The sequence below is a fragment of the Alligator sinensis genome, unplaced genomic scaffold (genome assembly GCF_000455745.1).
Source record: "Alligator sinensis unplaced genomic scaffold, ASM45574v1 scaffold811_2, whole genome shotgun sequence".
NCBI lineage: Eukaryota > Metazoa > Chordata > Crocodylia > Alligatoridae > Alligator > Alligator sinensis.
The window spans coordinates 94,029-110,666 of NW_005843373.1; the positions used below are offsets into that span (position 1 = coordinate 94,029).

At 51.7% G+C, this 16,638-nt stretch overlaps 1 protein-coding gene across 7 annotated transcripts in view; it reads right to left on the reverse strand.

Annotated features, from left to right (window-relative positions):
* Window positions 1-5,376: 5,376 nt before the first annotated feature.
* Window positions 5,377-16,638, reverse strand: part of SMG5 (SMG5, nonsense mediated mRNA decay factor) — a 34,317-nt gene continuing 23,055 nt past the window's right edge. For 3 of the 7 annotated variants that reach the window (XM_025195015.1, XM_025195014.1, XM_025195018.1), the window contains 8 exons: window positions 16,100-16,275; window positions 15,811-15,969; window positions 14,420-14,479; window positions 13,378-13,537; window positions 12,656-12,746; window positions 11,676-11,750; window positions 11,045-11,183; window positions 5,377-9,884 (listed from right to left, as the gene is read on the reverse strand). In XM_025195015.1, coding sequence (XP_025050800.1) covers window positions 9,801-9,884; window positions 11,045-11,183; window positions 11,676-11,750; window positions 12,656-12,746; window positions 13,378-13,537; window positions 14,420-14,479; window positions 15,811-15,969; window positions 16,100-16,275 — 944 coding nt within the window. In that variant the 3' untranslated portion in view covers window positions 5,377-9,800. Of the gene's footprint in view, window positions 9,885-11,044; window positions 11,184-11,675; window positions 11,812-12,655; window positions 12,747-13,377; window positions 13,538-14,419; window positions 14,480-15,810; window positions 15,970-16,099; window positions 16,276-16,638 lie in introns of those variants that run through there. The other 4 variants (XM_025195017.1, XR_003092303.1, XR_003092304.1 and 1 more) reach the window with 4 other exon arrangements.

The following is a 16,638-nucleotide window of genomic DNA, read 5'->3' on the forward strand; positions in this document are numbered from 1 at the left end:
GTGCTGGGCGGCCCTTCCACTCCCTTCCCCCTCGGCCCACCGAGCTCATGTCCTCGTCCGTCAGGCCGCGCCGGGAGCTGCCTCTGGCTTCGGGGCCTGGCCAAGGCCCCGGCTGCCCCGTGGGTCACCAGTGGGGTAGGAGTGGGGAGCAGCCGTGGCCCCCTGCACAGCTGCAATGGCCAGACAGATTTCAGCCCACGGGGCCGGAGGGCTGCAAGATAGTGGGGGGGTGGCTCAGCCCCAGCCAGCCTCTGCCATACCCAGCTGAGAAAGGGTTCATTCAGGCCAATTAATTAATTAATTAATTAATTAACCCCCCAGAAGGTGGATGCTCAACCGCAGCTGCTTCACTTACAGTTGCGGGGTTTGCATCAGGGCTAGGGGGGAGCCGCATTGGATTAAGGTGATTAAAAACAGCGAGGGACCATTAACCCTCCAGCAGCCAAGGAAGAGCCCACCAGCCACGGCTGTGAGAGGGAAGTCAGGCCAGACAGGGTCTGGGGGCAACCCCTCCGGCGGCCTCTCTGCTAAGAGAGCTGGAGACGCTGACATGGGGGGGATGAGAGGCCAGGCCCTGATTCAGCAAAGCCCGAGCGCAGTTTGGCTCTGGGACATGCAGGCACAGGCTCCATCCCTGGGATCCACCACGGACGAGGCTTGGGTTCGATTAGCGCGGGGACAACAGTGGTCCCGGGGCAAGCAAGGAGCTCCAGGAGGGAGATTGGCTGGGCAGCAATTATGAAGGGGGCACGCAGTGGACCCCAGCGGTGCCAGCACCTGCCAAGCGCAGACCAATGCCTCTGAGCCCTTTGAGGATCCCAGGCTCGGAGCAGAGCCCACCCCCTCCCTGACAGCCTCTTTTGTGCAGGCCTTGGCAGGGCCATTGAGAAACAGGACACGTTTCCTTCCTCTGGAGGAAGTGGCTGGAAGGGACCCGAGGGCTGCACTTCCCTGCTTGCCCAAGCCCCCTTTGCCACATGGGCCGGCCAGGGGGAGAATAACGCCCGTCTTTGCCCATGCAGGTGCCCCGTCAGGACCCCAGGTGCAGGGACACTGGGGGCTTAGCCCCATACCCAGTATGGGAGTGCCCGTCTCGTGGCACATCAGGGCTTGCTCTCACCAAGGGGAAAAAAATCTCACTTGAGATTTCACAGTGGCGTTGAGGGCTGCTGTGCTCACCCCAGGTGTAGGTTCAAGGTCACGGCTTGGTTGAGATCCTGCCCATCTTATTTTTCCTGAAATGAATAGTGGGAAAACTTGGTGCCTGTCTCACAAGAGCACGGCAGCCCAGCTGAGACCCCTGCGCCGGGCCAAGAGCCTGACGGCTCATCATTGCCACCCATGCAGAAACAGGTGTGGGTGCCAGTGACAGAACCAGGCACCAACACTGAGAGACGGACAGGAGGATGTCTGTCTCTCCAGCGAGAGATGGACAAGACGATGCCTTTGCTGTAGGATTTGCGCAGAGGATGCAGCAGCATCCTAATTAATACCGTGGCTGGGGGTGGAATTTAACTGGTGGGGGAATAGGGGATGGGGAGATGGGACCAGGTCCAACTCTGTTCATGGAGGACCCATAGGGCCTGTGCCCAGCGGAGGTCAAAGCACCTAGGAAGAGGCGAAGCTCTAAGCCAGGCAGCTCAGTGCCTTCATGGACTCGCAGAAAGGACCTCAATAAGGACCTCTTGGAGACCAGGAAAGCCAAGGCTGCAACTGAACTCCAGCTAGCTTTGAGCATCAAGGACAATAAAAAGTCCTTTTTCAGATATGTGGGGAGCCGGAGGAAAAGCAGGGGCAACATTGGACCCCTGCTGAAAAGAATAGGAAACTACTGCCTGCTTTTTTTAAAACTATTGCAAAATGTGGACACAATACTTGGACATAATAGACTGTGTCTGACAACATTTGTACAGTATGTAGCGGAGTGAGCCCCACTCAGCTTCCTATAGTTATCCATATATAGTGACTAAAATTGCAGACACTGAATTAACTCTGAATAACATATGAGCTGGAGTGACAGCCTTCATGTGGTTCTAGAAGGATGAGAATAAGATAGATGGCTGTTTGTGTAGATGTACTAAACTGCAAATCCAGGGGTCCATAGAGTATGGAAAATATGCCAAAAGCTGGGTTGTCCCTTCCATCCCACAGACCCCATTGATTTCCTGCAGGGCAGGAATCCCCCCTTGCAGAGCAGCTTGCAAGATCAGGGTAAATCCATTTCTAGTAACAGACTTTCTCACGCACCCTACCCACTACATTCACGTTTCTCCACTTAGCCCACCTTGGCATCCTTCTGAACCCTGTTATTTTTCAAAACTATTTGGAGAATAGAGAGTGAGTTCTGAATGCCAGCAAGCAACTCTGCCTCTACTGAACCAAGCGGAGAAAGCAGTTGCACTTGAATTTCCCAATTGCCAATTCTCCTTTTTCCTTTCTAACACCAGAATGGAAAGAGCTTTTAGCAAAACTCTCTCTCTAACTTTAGCGGCTGCTCCAGTACCATATAAGGAGACGGGCCATTTCCAAGATCCAAAATATTGAGGGTTTCAGGAGGTTGAGAAAATGGCGAGTTCATATTTATACAGAAACAAGTGGTATGTCAATCCAAATCACAGAACCCGTGCAAAATGCACTCTCTGACAGGAACGCCGCTAAGCAGCGGCGTTCAGCGCCTCGTTTTTAGGCAATCGTCAGGTAAAGCTCCATCTAGAATAGATTGAACTAAAGCAAGATGACAGGAACTGGGAACCCCCAAATCCGAAAGAAATAGCTTTAGGGATGAAAAAGGAGAGTGTGTAAATAGCAAAAGTAGAGGTACCACATTTTGGAGCCAATTGCTTTAGAGAATAAGTGTGTTTTTAAAAACGGATTAAAATAGATTTCTGCAATGGAGGAGCAGGGAGTGCACAAACATTTTTATTTTTGCTCTCAAGCAAATCCCGGGACGTCATTCTCCCCCTGTACTCGGCCTTAGTGAGGCCGCAGCTGGAGTACTGTGTCCAGTTTTGGGCTCCACAATTCAAAAAGGATGTGGAGAAGCTTGAGAGAGTCCAGAGAAGAGCCACGCGCATGATCAGAGGTCAGGGAAGCAGACCCTACGATGACAGGCTGAGAGCCCTGGGGCTCTTTAGCCTGGAAAAGCGCAGGCTCAGGGGTGATCTGATGGCCACCTACAAGTTTATCAGGGGTGACCACCAGCATCTGGGGGAACGTTTGTTCACCAGAGCGCCCCAAGGGATGACGAGGTCGAATGGTCACAAACTACTTCAAGATCGTTTCAGGCTGGACATAAGGAAGAACTTCTTTACTGTCCGAGCCCCCAAGGTCTGGAACAGCCTGCCACCGGAGGTGGTTCAAGCGCCTTCATTGAACACCTTCAAGATGAAACTGGATGCTTATCTTGCTGGGATCCTATGACCCCAGCTGACTTCCTGCCCTTTGGGCGGGGGGCTGGACTCGATGATCTTCTGAGGTCCCTTCCAGCCCTGATGTCTATGAATCTATGAATAAAGCATGGAGGGTCCCTGAACTGGCTTGGGAGCTGGGGAGGCAAGCTGTTGCACAGCTGCAGACCCCTCCAGCACTGAGTGAAGCACCAGCAGGTCCAGGGCAAAGCTGGGAAGCGAACACAGGAGCTCAGAGCTGTCCTGTCCCATGCACTGGGCTGCTAATGCCACCCAGACGGGTCACCCTCCTTGCACAGATGGGGCACATGCACATACTGATTCCTACCGGAGCTGTGACGTCCAGGCTGGCAGAAGGCATGATGTTTAAAGAGGACAACAGCAATTCAGTGGGGTTTTTCAGCTGGTTCAGGCTGGGATCCCTGCTTTCAAGAGCCTCCAGTGAAAAGACAAGCCTGTGTAAAACACGCACGTGAGGGGTAGTGAGACACGCGAATTTGGAGTCTCAGCTGCGTGAAGACAGATTTTGTTCTATTTCGATTGCAACACGTTGCCTTACAAAACAGCCGCTGTCTTGTCCCATCCCTTTGCAGAATTAACAAGGCTCTCCTGGGTGGTGTTTCCTGCTCCCTGCCCTTAGATCTTCCTCCGAGATAGGTCATCCTGTTATTCACAGCTGGAACCAGGCAAAAACCCTCGCTTCCTTCTCTCCCTGGCAAATAAAGTCATTAAAAAAACCCCTGCAGTGGTGTTGGAGTGATGTTGCAGGCGGGATGGTCCAGAAAAGAAGCAAGAGGTGAGGAAGACTGGGCCAAAAGAAATCTCATGAGGTTCAACGAGGACAAGGGCAAAGTCCTGCACTTAGGACGGAGCAATCCCACGCATCGGTACAGGCTGGGGGCTCCCTGGCTGGGCAGCTCTGCAGAAAAGGACCTGGGGTGACAGTGGGCAAGAAGATGAATATGAGCCAGCAGTGTGCCCTTGTTGCCAAGAAGGGTAATGGCATATTCGGCTGCATTGGTAGGAGCGTTGCCAGCAGGTGGAGGGAAGTGATTCTTCCCCTCTATTCAGCACTGGTCAGGCCACATCTGGAGTCCTGTGTCCTGTTTTGGACCCCCCACTACAGACAGGTGGACACATTGGAGAGAGTCCAGTGGAGGGCAATTAAAATGGTTTGGGGCTGGGGGGCATGACTTGTGAGGAGAGGATGGGGGAACTGGGCTGATTTAGTCTGGAGAAGACCAAGGAGGGGATTTGATAGCAGCCTTTAACTCCCTCCATCTAAAGAGGATGGAGCTGGGCTGTTCGCAGTGGGGGCAAATGAGAGAACAAGGAGCAATGGGCTCAAGTTGCAGCAAGGGAAGTTGAGGTTAGATATTAGGAAAAAACTTCCTCACTAGCAGGGTGATGAAACACTGGAGGTTACCCAAGGTGGTGCAATCTCCATCCTTGGAGGTGTTTAAGACCTGGCTAAACAAAGCCTTGGCGGCATGATGTAGTTGGGGCTGGTCCTGCTTGGAGCAGGGTGTTGAACTAGATGTGACCCCTGAGGTCCCTTCCAACCCACATCGTCTCTGATCTCTGCAGTGCGTTCTTCACCCACATTCGAAAGCTTGCCCAGGTCTCTCCCTGGCAGGCCGTCGGCCTAATGAAAGGTCTTGCCCGCAAGCTCCCTTGCCTCCCACTTTACAAAGTTTTTTTTTTTTTTTTTTAAACAAGGGTCTGAAAGGTTCTTGTTTTTCAAACCTTTTTTTCCTTCGCTGCCGAGAATTCAGATGGTTTCTTCCCCTCCCTTTGCCACTCTGGAGCTTTGCCAAAAGGGAAAGAAGTCTTGAAAATTCAGAACGAAAGAAGAGGCGAAAAAACCACTACCCCCCTCCCCTATGGAGTAAAAGGGAGAGAGCGAAGTTTTTGAAAGGGACGCTTAAATGCCCCTTGAGAAACACCGGATGTTGCAATCGGATGTACCACCTGCCAGGGGTAGGCCGAACAGGGGGTACAGGGAAAATGTAGGGGGAAGTAACGAAGGCAGCGATAAAGAAGTACAAACATTGTGTACTTTATTAAGCCAGTCAGTTGTGTTCCAATCACACAGTCAGACGCATGCCATGAAACCAGAGGTCTGAGCCCCCCACCGCCTCTGCGGCCCCCGCCCACATATCCCGGCAGGTAACGGATCACCCTGTAAGGCTGCTCGCTTCCGGCGGACTCGGCTGGTGCTGCACACCCTAGCGCGCGCCCACTCCTCACTCCCATCCCAAGATGGGGACCCACAGGCCAGGCCTCGCTTGTGCTACAACAATCCAGGGTTTGGGTCCTACCCCTACAGCAAGTCTCCTGGCAAGCTACAGGTCTCAAATCTTGGAGCGCACTGTATTCCCCCCGCCCCTTACAGAGCTGGCTGGTGAGGGGGGTGAGAACGGAGAGCAGCAAGTGGGATATGGCAATCGCGGGAAGGCATGACGGACCCGGGGAGAAGGGCGGTAGGGCAGTCGCTTGGCACAGCCGCCAACGCGGCCCCAGTCGCCGCGCCCGATCCCGTGGCTCCATGTGGGCTCGACCGATGCTTCCAGGAGTCCAACTCAGCGGAGATGCGAAGGAAAAGCCAAACCCAAGAAGCATCCACGACAGTTAACTTAAAAGCAAAACAAAAGCACTTGGCTTTGCTTTTTCTCCCCAGCCAAGGCAACACAATGGTTCTTGAGCTCATGGGTATCATCCTCCCTCTCCCCCAGCAATGTAGCTCGGAGCTGGTTTAGCAAGCTCCAAGGGGCTGCAGAGATAGCACCATTTGGGTGAGCAGAGCTGGTTCTGCACGGCTCACATGCTGCACTTCGAGACAGCAGCTACATCACAGGGTGGAGTTAATCTGCGTTGGGTGGAAACGCAGGCCCTGGGGCGAGGAAGCCCCAGGCAGAGCTGTGACCCAGGAGACAGCACAGTTTCCCATCTATCCGCAGAGAAGTGCATGGTGCCCCGCTTCTGCGCCAGCCTGCGAGAAGCAGCCAGCTTCTTGCAGGCATCTGCATTGGGGTGTGGGATCAAAGGACCAAACCTTTCTGCTGGCACAAGCCCGTGGAGTCCTTCTTTCTCCATCCAGAGGTTGGCCCCCGTGGGAGCTGCAGGGCCAGGACATCAGAGCATCCTCCTCTGCTATCAAGTGGGACCTCCCATCTAAGCGCTGCTAGAGCCTGTCTCGTGGAAGGGAGTGTGACCGGCTGTCTTCCGCGGGGCCTGCTTGTCAGACTGGGCCATCCCAGTCCTGGGAGACGTGTGTCCCTTTTTCAGTTCCCGCTTCACCCAGGCTGGGGCACAGGAAATTCCTTGCTGCAGAGAAGGCTGATGAGGTAGGGGCAGCCAGATGGATTCCCCCACCAGCTGGTTATGAGGATTTCCTGTTTGGAGAAAGGCCGGGGGCTTTTTCCTTCTTTGTGGTGCTTGTGATAATACTGAGTTAACCTGCACAAAGGTTGCACTGAGGCAGGAACGTGGACCAGGCTCAACTCCTGCCCTTGGATAAAACCAGCACGCCGAGATCCTCTGCAGATGTGTGAAGAGGGAGCAACATGTGCAGTTGCAGAATAAACGGGAGGTTAAAAACTCCGGTGAGAAGTTAGACCCCCAATGCCAGGCAGTGGGATGGCTCAGCCTAGCCCAGCCACGTGCTCCTGTGGCTGATCTGTTCTCAGAGACCAGGTCTTTTCTGTGCCAAGATGTCAGCCTGACTCAGCTATCTCCTCGCAGAAGTCTCCTTCCTCCTTGCACAGCTCCATCCTCGCTCCTCATCAGCTGTCACAAAGCTCCTCCATTCCAGCCCCTCACGTATAACCTGCAAGTTGCTGCCACCCACCATGCCAATGCCTTCTGCTCAGTCCTGGGTGCACTGCTCTCCTCAGCCATGGCAAGCAAGAAAGCAAGTCACTCCTGCATTGGGATCCAGAGCCCTGATCTGAAGGATTCCTGTTTCTTCACAAAACCAAACCGGCATGTCCCGTAACTATGAGGAGGGGGAAAAAGCAGCAAATCTCTCAGTAGACATGCTTGGCTGCTACACAAGTTGCTTTGGAGGTCTTGCTTTCATGAGGTGACGGGTTGCTGCCCTCTTCCAGCTGGTTCTCCATCATGAATTGGGCAGCTGACATGAGCTCCAGAGAGAAAGATTCACCAGGCAAATTCGGAGATGACCTATGCTTGCGAGGAACCAAGGAGTGTAATTTCAGCCACCTGGCCAGCAGCACGTCAAAAGAGAGGCAGATCTATAGGGCACAAATGGTTGAGCCATCAGTGCTTGGGGCTGTATGCCCAGGTGGGGGGGGCTATCCCAAGTAAGGGATACGGCTTTTGTTTTTTTGCACCTCCATTCATTAAAGCACAAACTAAAAAACAGAGAAACAAAGCTCTCAAAAGAAAACCGCGATGTGACTTGCAGCAAACGGCACACACCAAGGGTTGGGCTCCACCTGGGGATGCCTCCCTGGCCGGGCAGAAAGAAAAGTCCTTGCACAGTGCATTTGCTTATGCTGTTGCCTTGGCCTGGCCGAAGTGAAAAGCACCACGGGTTTCAGGAGAAGCTGAAGTGAGGGAATCTGTAGGCAGCACTATCTCCCCCAGCTCTGCTTTGCACAGGGAGTGGGATGGGAAAGAACCACCACACCTTAAATACAGCTAGGACTTCGAAGTACAGCTTCAAAGGCATTGGGCAGCTGGTTCCAGCTACACCTGAACTCTCGGCACTTCTACCTGAGCAGCAGCTGCGAAGGAACCGAAACAGCTGGGGAGGCAAGTCAAACCAGTCGAAACCACAATGAGGCATTCTGTCCCTGCTGGCACGCTGTGATGTCTGCATGGCCGATTGTCCTAAACTAGTCTGTATTTTTGCCAGTCGAGACAAAATTCAGCCTGTTGTGCAGGGAAGGGAGCTCTTAACTCCTTTTGCAGCTGCTGTTGGTGTGGATGGATGGAGACACATCTGGGCTTAAAGTGCATCGGTCCCAACTGCCAGGAGCTGGTTTAACTTATCCCACTGCTTGGCCTCGTTGCAGGTATTGAGGTGAGAGTTCGATGGAGGCTGGTGACAGACCCAGTGAAATGGGACCTGTGGCTAGACCTGGTCTTTCCTTTGCAGCAGACTGGCTCCGACTGAATGAATGGTGCACAGGCCAGTCCTGCCTGACAACTGAATTGCAGCTGTTGTGGCATTTCCCTTCCCTGCCCCTAGCATGAGATCACCTGAGCGCTGCAAATCTCTCTTGCTTTATACTGAAGTGCATCACCAAGATCGCCAGCTGAAGAGAGAGCTGATGGCTTAGGAACCTCTTCCCTTCCCCACAACCCCACCACGGCCACAGAGCAGAGATATCTGCTGCTCCTAATCTGCCTCCTGAGTCATGGCAAGGTCCCGAGTAATGGATCCTCCAGCTGCTGGGAGCCCAGGGAGGGGGTCACTTCGGAAGAAGAAAGCAAGCAGGCGGGAAGAGGCCTTTTCTTCTCCGCTCTCTCAAGCAGACCACGTCGGGTCTGTCACCACTCACAACACGCCACAGGCACAGAAGCAAGGAACACACGCAGGACCCCTCGGTGGGATGGAGGAAGGCTGCCAGTTGACAGATCTCTCTACAGGCTACCCCCACCACCACCAGGGCAAGCGGCAAATAAATAAGCTTGTTCCTAAAAATTTTGAATATAAAGAGCTATTTCTTCTTGCTTTTGCTTTTTTTTCTGAATAGTATCATCGCTTCCTTTTTCTCATTAAGGTGTGACAAGTGTTTAGAACTGCCAAAAGGAACTCCACTGGATTTGTAATAGCGAGAGACTAAGAATTTAAAAGGGGACAAAGGGGGAAAAAAAATAAGGAAAAATAATTAAAAAAAAAAAAAAGCAAGATGACCTTCGCTTTCCTACACCAGGTTCCCAACAGAGCGAGGGCTCCAACCCAGGAGCTTTTCCTTCCCTGCTGTGTTGGGGCTTTCTTTGTCATTTTAAATAGTTACAGAGGAGAAGCTGCCTGCCCATTTCAGATGCCCGAGCAAGCTTTGAGAGGGCGGGGATGGACAGCGGCCCATCTCTCGCCCGTCCCTGCCCACAAGAAGGGCAGCCCTCTCCAGGCTGCACCCGAGGTGCCCCCCTGTTCTCAGAGCAGTCGGCGCTGCAAGGGGGGGCGAGCAGTCATCTGCTCGGATGGGGGGGCAGCTGGCGGGTGTTTTGCGAGAGTGCCCAGAGCTGGATTTGGAGGGGGGCAGGGTTCGGTTCGGTTGGTTTGGTTATGGTTGCTGCGGCTGCGGCGGCTGCTGCTGCTTCATGTCTGCATCGCCGGGATTTAGCTCCCTTCGTTCAGACACGGTGCTTTCCGAGAGGGGGAGAGAAAGGTACACCAACGCCACGCTCTCTGGCCCGTCAGCCCATCTCCTTCCACTGCTTGTAGAACTCCAGCACGTTCTTGATCTCCACGCTGGCATTGGCTGCTGCTTGGAAAGCAGACTGCGAACGAGAACAGGACATGTGGAGGGTTAGCTCTGCCTTGCCAAGGAGGCCGGGCCAGGGGACTGGTTTGGGTACTTGAGGTGGCTGTCACCAGAGCACAACAGCCACCCAGCACCCATGCAACAAACAGGAAACACCAGCAACTGAATCAGGCCCTATCCAAGCACCTTACATGCACTGTCATATTTAGCCTCACAGTATCCCTGAGAGGTAGAGATGGGGAAACTGAGGTCCAGAGACACTGGAGGACTCACCCAGAGGATGTAAAGCAGAGCCAAGAAATGAACCCAGCTCTCAAGTCCCCATGCAGTGTCAGCAAGCTGCTCCATTTCTCTCAGTCTCACTGCTCTTCACCATCTTTAGTTCCACAGCAGGGGAAAGTTTTAGGGAGTTTCATAAGTTGCAAGAATCAGTATGGTACTCTCCAGGTTTGGGATGGAAAAGCCTAGCAACACCCCAAAACAGGCCATGGACCCCACCACATTCTGTGGATCCAGAGCTCTGTTCAGTCCAGCATTAAATCTCTGCTGATCAGGTGCTTTCCTAGTGCCCTGGAGACAGTTCCACTGCAGGCAGTTCTCAGGGCTGGGAAATCTCTCCCGATACTCTTCTCAAACCCTTTGTTCCTTCCCCACTATGTTTAGTTCTCCTTATTTGGCCCACCTTGACTATGGTGGAACTGCCCCAAATATGTCACCCACGTTAGTACAAACTAATGTTGAGCATTTTAATTTCCCAAAGAGAGCGAGATTGGTAACAAGAGAATGTGGAAGAGAAGGGAAGTGCTTATTCTTTTCCAGAGGAGCAAGGTTAGCCAGAGGCCCTGGTTGTCAACACACCAGGTTCTTACCTCAGCAGCTTTGAACTCAGCTAAATGTCCATAACCCATAAGATCAAGTTCTCATTCCCCTTTGAGTCCCCTTACTCAACACCAGACTGGTGTAAAGCAGTGTGAATTACTGTCATGCCCTTTTGCTCTACCAGAATGGAAAAAGGGGCTCCAGAATAAGGGAAGGACTTATTGAATCCAGGTGCTTGCTACCAAGAATGAGCTTAGGCAGAAAATACTGTAAGACCGCAAGCATTGTTACTAACCTGGCACTTTGACGGATTTCGTCAGCTGTTTTAACAGAGGTATTTTACGGCAAGGTACTCACCTGCATTGGAGAAGAGAAGGCGCTGGGGTCGTCCAGCTGAAAGCCAGTTATGATGGTCACCATCCCTGTGGTGTCATCCTCTCCATTCCCCTGTGACACCGTCAGCTGTTTGCAGCTATCCAATATTTTATAGAGATTCCTGCCACAGTGAAGTAAAACATAAAACTCAGTTACTAGCCATCTGTGCAAAGGGTGATGGCTTAGAAATCTGGAAGAGGTACAGGCAGCTGCAGAGTGAGTTGCAGGTGGTGGGGCCAGTCTCTGAGCCCTATTTTACAGTACAACCTACGAGCCCAAACTAAAAGCATGGTCCCATTGCACTAGGACCTGTACATATGAAATGAAAGGCAGATCTCAACTCCTGAAAGTTTGCAATGAAATAGGAAAATGGAGGCAGAGGAAACGGAGGGCAAAGTGTTTGCCCAGCGTCACACAGGGCAGTTCATGAAACAACTGGAAATAGAACCCAGGTGTCCTGGGACCACAACTGCCCCTTGCTTGGGAAATCTGACAGCCACCGGAACAACAGGATCAAATCCAACAGCCTCTGAGACTAATCCCCAAACCCACCTCACAGGCAGGCAGTGAGGAGGTGAGCCATCTAAAACCATGCGCTAAGCCAGAAACTTACCAGGCATCTAAATCCTGTCTCTTCAATTTATGCCTCTCAAAGCTTTTCCCAGCATCTTTTTGACAGCGAATGTACCTGGGAAGAGACAGGATTCAATGAGTCCACACAGAGGTTGTTAAAAGGGTTAAGGTTGATACTGAAAAGCAAAGGAAACAGTCTGGAGTCAACAATCAGTGACTGCTGGCCCCGGTGTGGACTTGCAGGCACTTGGCTTTCTACTTGCTGGGGCAGGAGGAGCTCGGGATCATGATCCCAGGCTCACTTGGAACTGGCAAGTAAGGCATGATTGGAATCTGATCCCCACTCCCAAAACTGTGCCTCTTGTGTGGAATGGCAGGAGACATGACTGTCGCGATGGAGGACCAGGGCTCAGAGCCCATTGCACGTTTAAATGAATGTGAGCCAGGGGCCTCAGTTCACCTAATTAGAAACACATGACTCATCTATCTGCTCTTCTGTTGATTCAATGAGTGCTACAAGAATTACTCTCAAATTTCCCTCTAAGGAAGCCCTGCTGGCTTGCCTACCAGGGTTAATCTGTGTATTATTGATTCATTATAATGGAGGCTGCTGTTTCCACCTCCCTTCTTGATCAGGAGGTGGCAACTGTCTGATCTCTGGTAGAGCAGCTAATTTTAATGAGTCTGCATGTGTGGCGGGCAGCTCAGCCATTTCATTCTTATGGGAATTTGGCCAAGACAATGAGGTTATTATATTCTGCCTGCTTAATATTCACTTGCAATTCAGTTAGAGAAACAGTTCCTTGAGTCCCATCCTAAAACACTGGGTAGAGTCAGGTGCTAGCTAACAGCTGCAACATGGCACCCTAGAAGCGGCTGCATTTCACTCCTGAGCAAGCAAACTGTACGAGTGCATCGCACTGCATCTGCACCCATGTTTCTTGGACGGACGTTTGGTGGTAGCCACAGTGTCAAGGTTTTATATTAAAAACAAGGGGAAAGAGAACAGTCTGCTCTTACCTGTTTCCCTTTTTAAATTCAGCCTCCAAATACCGGATGCTGTCTCGCGCACCTGCATTCTCCTTTTTCAGGAAGTCCAAGCCATCAATCACTAGCAGAAAGTGAAAGGGAGAAATGAGCCACATTTTCCCAGGTGGATCCAGCTGTGGTAAGACCCTTCCCGAGGATAGTGGGGGCACACCCATGGAGACACGGACCTCCCATCTGTTTCCCCCAGGCATTAAGTGTGGGCCGAACACAAGGTAACATAGGTTGGACACACAGGCTTCACCCACCATCAGCTATGTCAGCTGTCATCCAAACACATAGGAATGCACCTTTTCTAAGCTTTCAAGGGGTCAATATTTATTTTCTGCATTTATACAAGCTTGTTGGACAATTTTGGCAGGGAAAAATCCTCTCTGAACTAACAGACAGGCCTCTACTGAGAATCTAAAGGCCACGACTCACAGCATCAGAGAAACCAGGTTGAAAGGGACCTCCATAGGTCATCTAGTCCAACCACCTGCCTGAGGAAGGATCATCCCTATACAAACCAAATCTCAGTGGAGTTCACCCCACAACAGCAAACACTGTCCTTGCTATGGATCAGTGCTAATTCTTTTTGGCTTTCAGTGGGAGTCAAAAATCTCTCAGTGGGAGTCAAAGCCTTTGCCTTTTACTCCTTTCGGACAGTGCAAGCCAAGTTTCTCCACCAGGTGGTAAGAGGCAGCTTGCTTTACCTGTTCGAGGGATGATGAGGATGAACCGCCCGCTGCTGGCTAACTGCCTGATGATGCCAAGGTGCTGGCAGAGAGCCTGGGTGTCTGGGACGAGATAAGGGGACATGGCAGACTGAGCTTTGGGCTGCTGCAGACTCCCCTCCAGCTGAGAAACCTCCAGCTGAAATAGGACAGCAACAGCATGTGATTAAGAACTTCTCCTGGTGTCTGCATGGAAACCAAAGGGCAAGGGACCCCACGATGATACCTTCTGCTCCCCACCATGTAGCCAGAACATGCCCACCTGATCTTGCCTGACAGCTTTCATCCAGTGCATGGCAAAAGCTCTCTCCCTCCAACCCTGCAGGAAGTTCAACCCTCTGCATTTAAATAACCATCTCCACGGTGATATAGCTGATCCCATCTGGTGCCCACATAGATAAAACTATACACATTTTTCTGTAACTCTATTGAGGAGCCTGCACCCACTCCACACACTGCCTGATACAGGGGCAGATTTTTCTTCTCCCCCCTTAACTGACAGAATGAGCCATTCAAACCTATCTGTATCCTGGACATATGAGGCAGGGCAGGGCTGAACCTTGGAGTAACCGGTCCAGAAAGGCATATGGTTTTATGGCAACAACCTACTTTGTCAGCTGCTAGAAACAGATAATAGATCAGGTGCATCTTTTTGAAGGACAGCTAGCAAGAGCCTCCTTATAGAAGCATTTAATAATAATGATGCTTCATATCTATAGTACCTTACACATCCAGCTACCCAACTTTAGGGAGTCCTACAAAGCTTTCTGAAATCTCTTTAACCCTATTCCAGATGGGTAAAAAGGGTCACGGAACAAGTCAGCAACAAGACCAGGAATCCTGGCTGCTGAAACCCTGCTCTAGCTGCAGTCATGCAGACAGTACAACTTTTTCTAGGGTTTCTCTTCTCCCACAGGTAAGTGCACTAAGCATAAGATGTGCAGACCAGGTTTACTCATGCATAAGGCTGTCCATGCAAAGTCACCAGGCCAGGCAGCCAGCGAGGAGCATGGTCCCATACCTGCAGTCGTAGCTGAGCCATGTCTCTCATTAATCTGTTCCGACGAGCTTCCTCAGCAGCCTAATTAGAAAAATAAGCTTATAAATAAAATGAGTAGGAAAAGCACAAGCTGCTCTTGGCAGGGGTCACAAGAGATGAAAAATGGGAGAGAACTGAATGGCTTGGGGGGTTGGGAATGGAAGCTTTCACCTGCAGGGCACTGGCTTCACTCAAGCCAAAGGTGTTACTGTGTGCTAGTAGCTTGTGGGAAGTAGCCCTGACAAAAATCATCAAAAATGAGGGACGGAAGGGACCTCAGGAGGTCACATCTAGTCCAACTGCCTGGTCAAAGCAGTACCAGCCCCAGCTAGATCCCAGCCAAGGCTTTGTCTGTATGGGCCTTAAAAAACAAAAAAACAAACCCCTCCAAGGATGGAGATTCCACCACCTCCATAGATAGCCTGTTCCAGTGTTTTACCACCTCCTAGTGAGAAAGTTTGTCCTAACATCCAACCTAAACTTCCCTTGCTGCATCTTGAGACCACTGCTCCTTATTCTGCCATTTGCCACCACTGAAAACAGTTCAGCTCCATCCTCTTAGCAACCCTCCTGCAGGGAGCTGATGGCTGCTATCAATCCCTTCTCTTTTGCAGGCTAAATAAGCCCAGTTCCCTCAGTCTCTCCTCACAAGTCATGTGCCTCCCCTCCGAACCAGAAACGCACCCATATCAGCTTTTTGTCCACAGACCTAAGAGATGGGTCTAGGATTTCTACCTCCCTGCTAAGACAGTCCCCTGTCTTGAAATGCAAGTGGGCTGGAGGGGCAGTACAGAACTGCTGTGCTGCAAGCTCCAGGGCTGTGAATTCTGCATCTCTCTTGAGAAGCACAAGGCAGATTTATTAACACACCAGCTATTTGGGACTTTTCAGGCAGTGCTCCAGGGGGATGCAGATTATCCTCTTAGAAGCAAGCAAGCAAGCAAGCAAGTCTAGACAGTAACAGACCTAGCTGCGTTGTGGTTCCTGCAGACAGGAACGTGGCCAACCTTCCCTCACACTAGGCACAGGAGCTGGGTGGAAATGAGGAAAGGTAGCTGCCATACACAGGCGCTAAAGGTATGCACGGGCACTTTGCTGTGTGCATACTGGTGCGTGCACAGGCCGTTATAAGGCACATACACTGCTGAATTTCAAGGAGCAGGCGGGTAAGATGGGCTTCTCATTGCATGATGACTTAGCCATGAAACTAAGTCACTAATAACATAGCAGCGTGTCACAAAAGGAAATGTATTAAGGTCCTGTCAAGGACTCAAGTGAGAGGAACAGGATGATATGTAGATACCTACTAGCTGGAACAGAAGCTAACCCTGGGCTCAGGTGGCAGCCCAGAGAATTAGCTTCTTCTGACTCACCATGTGGAACTGGGCCTCAGCTTGGTGCAGCAAGTTATCCTGCTCTGACTGGGCAATGCTAATGAAGATCCCGAGCTCCGAGTTGAATTGCAGGATGCTGCCTTGCAAGCGGGTGATGAAGTGGCCGAAACTCCGGACGCAGCAAATCCGAATCACGGACTGCAGGGGACAAGACCCTGTTAAATGGGGAGGTGGGGGGAGCCACAGGGGGCATGCCACAGCAGCATGACCTCTGGCCGAGACAACCTGGCCAAAGCCTGAACCCCGAGGCAGGGCTACCCACACTCACCTCCTCCACCGGCGAGAGGATGGGTCTGTCCTGCTCAAAGTTAAACCTCTTGTGTGCGTTCTTCAGAGGGGGTAGGTTGCGAAGGGCCACATCCTCCGGGAGCAGCAAGTGGGTACTCAGGTCTGGGAGCTCAGAGCCACTCAGCAAGTCCTTAACCTCATTACACAGGGCCAGCCCTGGGTTTGATAGAGAGAAAGGCAGCAAGACACAGTGAACAGCTGTAATAAGTCAGATAAAACCTGCCACTTCAGGACAGGCTTTATGCCATTCGCAGGCCTGATCTGAAGCTCACTGATCACACCCGATTTCCACCACAAGGTGCCAGGCTCTAAGAAGGCTTTAACCCATCAATACATGCTAGATAGCCAAGTATGCCAATTTAATGAGCTGAATTCTACCCTACCAGCTACCAAAGCACACAAAGCAACTACTGAACTGGAATGGCAATCAAATGCAGAAAGCCTGAATGAGATGAGGCTGAACAGGAGTCTGATACGGGCAGGGGGAATTTTTTTTTTTCGGGGGGGGGGGGGGGGGGG